General features: G+C 39.0%; 1 protein-coding gene across 1 annotated transcript; it reads left to right on the forward strand.

Annotated features, from left to right (window-relative positions):
• The first annotated feature begins 352 nt into the window (after nucleotides 1-352).
• On the forward strand, nucleotides 353-2,348 carry LOC110569564 (large ribosomal subunit protein eL31-like). The gene is made up of 2 exons (XM_064360197.1): nucleotides 353-379; nucleotides 1,965-2,348. Exons 1-2 carry the CDS (start codon nucleotides 353-355, stop codon nucleotides 2,346-2,348), a joined length of 411 nt encoding a protein of 136 aa, XP_064216267.1.
• The last annotated feature ends 5,658 nt before the right edge of the window (nucleotides 2,349-8,006 follow it).

Raw genomic sequence — 8,006 nt, forward strand, 5'->3', positions numbered from 1 at the left:
GGTTCTAGTGCATAATGGCAGTGGGGCATGATGTCACTCAATTTAAGAGGAATCTATTTATTCAGATTAAGAAATTTTCCAGTAAGGATTTTTATTGGGTTAGTATGTATCAGGTATTGTATTAAGTACTAGGACTACAAAAGTGAATAAAATATGGACCAGGTCCTTATGGAGCCAATAATCCAGTGAGGGATGGAGACACATAAACAAATAGCTACAATGTTTTATGCAAAGTGCTACAGGTTTAGCAAGCACAAAATACTCTGGTAGCAAAATAGAGAATGCCAATGTGACAGAGGAAAAAAAGAGTCGAAGAGAAAATGACATTTAAACTGGGTCTTGAAAGGTAACTATGACTTCCTCGAGTGAAAATGATAGGGTAAGGCATTCTGAGAAATGCATGTGCAAAGAGAAGAATGAGTGAGGAGTGTAGAAGAGAGTGCTACAACACAGCTCTGTGTCACACCCTTGAAAACTAACATTGTTTCCATTTTTACTCCCATAGTGCTTTGACACAATCTCCAAAGAACTTATAATGGCTCAGGATCTACGTTAAGACATGTTTTTCTGTTTTGCTCATTAATGATTCCGTCTAAGCAACAACATCTACTTATATGAAACCAGCACCCAACGTGAAATGCATATTTTACCAAATGTAAACAAAGTGATACTAACTGTGCTGGGCAGAAGAACAGAAGTTGTCTTTATATTTATTCTAGTTCCCACGTATTGCCAAGAGCACTTAAATTGACCTCATATGGGGCCATTAAAAAGGGTTTTCATCCAGCTGGCTGGCTTCCCAGTCAATATCTCAGGAACAGCAGGGCTTCTCCCCTGCCTCACCAGGTAACCCCTCAGTGAGACTAATTAGATTTTTTTCCCCAAAAACATCCAGGCTATTGATTTGAGAATTGAAAATAATATTGATGCAGAGTAGTCAAAGTTGAATAAGAATTAACTACAGAATTTTTTATACTAAGAAAAACATGAAATGTCTATAATTTTTACTGCTGTTAAGAATTTCAATTTTAAAAGATTCACATGATGTAAACCCCCTTGGTAAAAATCTGGGCTTTCTAAATCAAAGAAATGACACGATAATTTTGCCAAGTGCCTTAAAATGTAGATTGTCTTAATATACTGAGGGGTTTTACGTGTCTCTGAAAACAAAGACTACAATGTTCTTCAGATGACATTTATTTATGTGAAGTTTATTATTCATAATCTCCTAACAGCATTACTATTTTCTCTGCCTTTACTATGCATATACTCATTCATTCATTCAACATTTTCTAAATACTGACGATGCATAAGGCTGTGTACAAATATATAGATGCTTCTCAGTGAAAGATGTTGAAATTAAAAAAAAAAAAAAATCTAGGCCGGGTGCGGTGGCTCAAGCCTGTAATCCCAGCACTTTGGGAGGCCGAGGCAGGCGGATCACGAGGTCAAGAGATTGAGACCATCCTGGTCAACATGGTGAAACCCCGTCTCTACTAAAAATACAAAAAATTAGCTGGGCATGGTGGCCAGAAAGAAAGAAAGAAAGGAAAAAGAAAAAGTAGGCTTCCCCCACAATCCCTCACGCCTGTAATCCCAGCACTTTGGGAGGCCCAGGCTGGCAAATTACCAGAGGTCAGGAGTCTGAGACCAGCCTGACCAACACGGAGAAACTCCTTCTCTACTAAAAATACAAAATTAGACGGGCATAGTGGCACATTCCTGTAATCCCAGCTGCTTGGGAGGCTGAGGCAGGAGAATCTCTTGAACCTAGGAGGTGGAGGTTGTGGTGAGCCCAGATCGTGCCATTGCACTCCAGCCTGGGCAGCAAAAGTGAAACTCTGTCTCAAAAAAAAAAAAGAAAGAGAAAAGAAAAAAAGAAAAAGTGGGCTTTTCTTTCCCCGCAATCCCTCGCGCGCGCTCTTCCTTTCCAACTTGGACCGGACAGAACCGCTACCACAAAGAAGGGTGACGAGAAGAAAAAGGGCCGTTCTGCCATCAACAAGGTGGTGATCCGAGAATACACCAACATTCAGAAGCGCATCCATGGAGTGGGCTTCAAGAAGCGTGTTCCGCGGGCACTCCGAGAGATTGGGAAATTTGCCATGAAGGCGGTGGGAACTCCAGACGTGCGCATTGATACCAGGCTCCACAGAGCTGTCTGGGCCAAAGGAATAAGGAATATCCTATACCGAATCCGTGTGCGGTTGTCCAGGAAACGTAATGAGGATGAAGAGCCACCAAATAAGCTCCATACTTTGGTTACCTTTGTACCTGTTACCACTTTCCAAAAATCTACAGTGAATGTGGATGAGACCCAATCACTGATCGTCAAATACATCAAATAAAGTTATAAAATTGCCTTCAAAAAAAGAAAAAAACTCCAGGCGCGGTGGCTCACGCCTATAATCCCAGCACTTTGGGAGGCCGAGTCGGGTAGATCATGAGGTCAAGAGATCGAGACCATCCTGGTCAACATGGTGAAACCCCGTCTCTACTAAAAATACGAAACTTAGCTGGGCATGGTGGCGCGCGCCCGTAGTCCCAGCTACTCGGGAGGCTGAGGCAGGAGAATTGCCTGAACCCAGGAGGCGGAGGTTGCGGTGAGCCGAGATCGCGCCATTGCACTCCAGCCTGGGTAACAAGAGCAAAACTCCGTCGCAAAAAAAAAAAAATCTAAGAACATATCCCTGCCCTTGTGACAGGCACTCTGCTAATGTTTTATGTGCCTTATCTCATTTCATTCCTCCTCTCTAGGTGAAAGGCATTACACTTACATCCATTTTACAAAAGAGCAACTGGAGAATTTCAATAACTTGCTCAAGAACACACAGCTTAGGATGACTTAAAGATTGGCCTACCTGTCCTCTTTCCTTTCTCTCTAATTCCTAAATGCAGCTGAAGCCCTGAAATGTTCTAGTTGCTAAAGGGTAGAGATGTCCATTTCAATGCTTCAGCTGCATTTCCACTTTCTCTCCCACAATTCCAGTCTGCTCTCTCCAGTCCTAACGGCTGAACCCACATCCTGCATTCTTCCAAGTTCTCAGCCTTCAGAATGCTTTCCTTATTCCCGCCAAAGAGTTTTTAGGAATCAGAGAAGGAAGGCCCACACTCACCTCTATCCGATGGTGCCGTGTCAGTCGACATCCAATTCTACTTTTGTCTCTTATGAGTTTACCCTTGCATAGCACTTGTTCAGAAATGTTGGTACTCACTTGATCCTCAGCTTTGTCTATCTAGACTCTCTCCCTGTTGCATACTTTTAAATACTATCTTATGTTGTTTATTTCCCAAATTTAAATCTCCAGTGCAGACTTCTCTAGTTAAGTCTCCAGTTGGATGTGCTGATTTCCAGCACTCATCAAATCCATCTCCTTTTCATATGTGGGCATAAAAATAGATCATATTTCCCAGTCGGGGGTGACCATGGGGCTGTGTTTTATTTAACAGAATCCAAACATGTATGTGCCAATTCCAGTCCTAATCCATGAAACCTTCCATGCCCACTGCTTCATGCTATGATTCCTCTTCCTCCTGGAAGGATGGAGATGATCCCAGGGCAATAGTTAGAATCACATGTGGAAGGTGGCCAGAGCTGCTGTCAGTCTGAATCTCTGAACAGCAAGACAGAAGAAAGATGCCTTGCTAATCTATTTGCCCATATGTTACAGGAGTGAAAACTTATTCTTTATGCTAATACGCATTCGGTATCTGTTTGCTAATTAGAAAGGCAGTTGGCCCTTTATTCTAACATAGTAATGGCAAGACCACAATTTCTTTTGCACCAACCTAACAGCTGTCTCATAGGCAGCTTAAGTTTAACATGATTTCCATCAAAACCTGTCCTCATCCACCTTCCGTTGCTTAGATAATGACACTTTCTTCTATTAGGGCTCAAAGATCACAAACCTAGGAGTTAGTTTTGATTTCTTTTCCTTCACCCTTCAAATGCAAACCAAGTGAACTGTATCTCCAAAATGCATCACAAATCTCTTCACTCTTTCCATCTCTCCTACCAACTCTCTAATCCAAACTACCATATTGTTTGTCTGGATTGTGACAATAGCTTTCTAATATTTTTCCTATCTTCTTCAATTCAGGAGTACGAGATAAATTTTTTAGGAAGTTAAAAAAACAAAGTACATATTACAACGAATTGTAAGAGTCCTTGTGAAAGATTTTCATGATGGATAGGACAGTAATATAACAGTGACAATCCAGGGGAAGGTATGCAAGATAAGGTAACACACAGGCAATGCACAGTAGGATCTACAACAAAACAGGCACTTCTGGATGTCACTGAGGACCAGGATGCTTCATGCCTCCCCACTATAGAAGCAGTCTGACTCTTACTAAAAACAATTTGAGTTAACATGTTTACGCATGAGTTTTCCTGTCTTAAAATTATCAATGTTCAACTCACAAGTCAATCTACAAGACTAACATAAGAATAACTTGATTTAAAGCCAAAAACATCACACTATCCAACTTCAAACTATACTACAAGGCTACAGTAACCAAAACAGTACAGTACTGGAAAAAAAAAAAAAAAAAAAAAAAAACATAGACCAATGGAACAGGTTAGAAGACTCAGAAATAAATCTGCATACCTACAACCATCTGCTCTTCAACAAAGTAGATAATAATAAGTAATGGTGAAAGGACATGCTATCAATAAATATTCTGGGATAACTGGCTGGCCATATGCAAATGATTCAAACTGGACCCCTTCCTTATACCATATGCAAAAATTAACTCAAAATAGATTAAATACTTAAATGTAAAACCTAAAACTATAAAATCCCAGAAGAAAACCTAGGAAATACCATTCTGAACATAAGCTCTGAAAATGATTTAATGACAAAGACTCCAAAAGCAATTGCAATAAAAACAAAAATTGACAAGTGGGACCTAATTAAACTAAAGATCTTCTGTACAACAAAAGAAATTATCAAGAGAGTAAACAGACAAATACAGAATAAGAAAAAGTATTTGCAAACTATGCATCTAACAAAGGTCTAATATCCAGAATCTATTAGGAACAAACAAATTAGCAAGCAAAAATCAAACAACCCCATTAAAAAATGGGCAAAGGAGATGAACAGACACCTCTCAAAATATATATATACTTGCAGCCAACAAGCATATGAAAAATGCCAAAAAAAAATGAAAAATATGCTCAGCACTAGTCATTAGAGAAATACAAATCAAAACCACAATGACATAAAAGATTACAAATTGTTCTACCATAGAGATACATGCACATGTATGTTCATCACAGCACTATTCACAATAGTAAAGACATGAAATCAACCTAGATACCCATCAACAGTGAACTGGATAAAGAAAATATGGTACATATACACCATGGAATACTACACAGCCATTAAAAATAATGCAAAATCATGTCCTTTGCAGCAGCATGGGTGGAGCTGGAAGCCATTTTCCTAATCGAATTGACACAAGAACAGAAAACCAAATACCTTATGTTCTCACTTGTAAGTGAGAGCTAAACATTGAGTACACATGGACACAAAGAAGAGAACAGACACTGGATACTCCTTGAGGGTGGAGGGCCGGAGAGGAAGAGGCTTGAAAAACTACCCATCACATACTATGCTTATGACCTGGGTGACAAAACAATCTGCACACCAAACACTCACGATATGCAATTTACCCATGTAACAAACCTGCACATGTACCCTCTGAACCTACAATAAATGTTGAACACCTTAATAATCAGTAGGAATTACTGCATATGACAGCAGCATAGATCAAAAATATGAAAAGAAAGGGATTGACCACATACGCACAACTGCATATTTACTTTAGCAAGAAAAACCTGATCATTTTAATTTTCTTTTAAAAATCACATCATTTTCCCTGATGTGCCTTCTCTGGGAATGTTATATGTCATACCAAAATTAAGCAATATCACGTTTCCAAGTAGGCGGTAACATAATAATAGGTGACTTAAAAACAGGCACAAAATCTAATACTGAATTGAGACATGGGTAACTTAGCAAACTTTATAGAGCACTCTCTCAAATACACACAATATTAAAATTTTATTTTAACATTTAAAAGAGGGAGTGAAAAGTAAGGAAGGCAGGCAATCTGATATTATGTAAATCCTTTTAACATGAAATTCCAAAGATCTGTGTTCTAGCCCCAACATTAATGATAATTATGAAAAATCCTTTAACATCTCTTTAAAATTATTGGGTTCAACAGTGTATTCAAACAATCAAGAATAAAACATAAGGTGGTTTACGCCTATAATTCCAGCACCTTGGGAGGCCAAAGCAGGTGAATCACTTGAACCCAGGAGTTTGAGACCAGATTGGGCAACATGGTAAAACCCCATCTCTATAAAAAATACAAACATTAGCCAGGTATGGCAGTGCAGACCTATAGTCCCAGCTACTTGGGGGGATGAGATGGGAGGATCAGTTGAGCCTGGGAGTTTGAGGCTGCAGTGAGCAGTGATGGCACCACTGCACTCCAGCCTGGGTTACAGAGCAAGATCTTGCCTCAAAAATAATAACAACAATAGCTATACAACTGTGGTTTTAAAAAGAATAACTGTTTAGGGTTCAGTTGTTGCATAGATAAGTTTCTGCTCACAGCACTTGGTAATTGCTACTCTTGCTATTAGTAATATATTTGCTGATGAGAATAACCTCCTGGGTTCAAGCGATTCTCCCGCCTCAGCCTCCCAAGTAGCTGGGATTACAGGTGTGTGCCACCACACCTGGCTAATTTTGTATTTTTAGTAGAGATGGGGTTTCTCCATGTTCGTCAGGCTGGTCTCAAACTCCCATCCTCAGGTGATGCACCCACGTCTGCCTCCCAAAGTGCTGGGATTACAGGTGTGAGCCACTGCACCCAGCAGAAAAAAGTAATCCTATCAGTTTAATGCTTGGTTTGAGAAAAGATTGGACCTCATCAATTAAGTATATTTTAGCAAAAAAAAGTGCTTTTCTCGTATGATAGTTTACAGGTAAATCGTATTATTTGTCATAAATTTATAAACAGTGACTCAGATTTTTTAACTGAAAAATAGATGATGCAAAACAAAGTATATTCACTTGTGGTTCAGATTTTAAAACCGCTCGTTATAAAATAAGATAAAAATGATGTTCCTTCTTCCTCATCATCAAAGACAGTTCCTTATTGCCCTAGCTTTCTGAATATAAAACATAATGTCCAAGGAAAATCACCATATTAATCATTTAAAACTCTCCCCTTCTGGTAAAGCCTATGGATGAGAATAAAAGAGAGAAATTCTTTTCTAACTCTTCTATGCCCAGATTCAAGCAAAAGTGCTGATTTTTCTCTACTGAATACTTAATGCCTCTCTTCATTGAGATGCTTTAAGTGGCAAGAGAAGCTTGTAGATAGGCATGTAATTGTCAAACATGAAAGGGTGGTGGTAGAGTGTGTACAAAAGTTACGAAGACATGGAGTAAAGCACCTGTATCTAATACATGTACACTCCTATGCATGCATATGTTTGGTGGATACAAAGAGATCTTGAAAAACAAGTATATTCTTGGATATTAATAACTCCACAAAGCCAAATCACAAATATGTTTAGATAAACAATAAACGAGCAGCAAAGAACATAGTTTCTATCCAAGCTAAGAAATGCTTCTTCTCAGTTTTTCTTGTGAAGAAATCCAAAAGCGGGGTGCTTCACCCCTGGGATCTAAACAGTGTTGTGGAGATTGGAAACATAGAGTGTGGGATGTGTTTTAAGCTCATGGGGGAAAAAAAGGATACATAAATATATTGTTGTATAATAGATGGTATTGGTCAAACAAAATTGAGGCCACTTGCAACAAATTTTAAAGGGAAACTGAGCATTTCAGGCCAAAGTATGTTTTTCCTGAATTATGTGAACGTTATTTCAACTCTACTTTTATAGCTTTTGAAGGCTCTGTGAGATTGTCAACACTAAGGGTCCCACTTCCTGATTCATTCACTGGAGACTCAAGGAATAC

The sequence above is a fragment of the Aotus nancymaae genome, unplaced genomic scaffold (assembly GCF_030222135.1).
Source record: "Aotus nancymaae isolate 86718 unplaced genomic scaffold, 86718_ANA_hifiasm-v0.15.2.pri h1tg000039l, whole genome shotgun sequence".
NCBI classification, from domain to species: Eukaryota; Metazoa; Chordata; class Mammalia; order Primates; family Aotidae; genus Aotus; species Aotus nancymaae.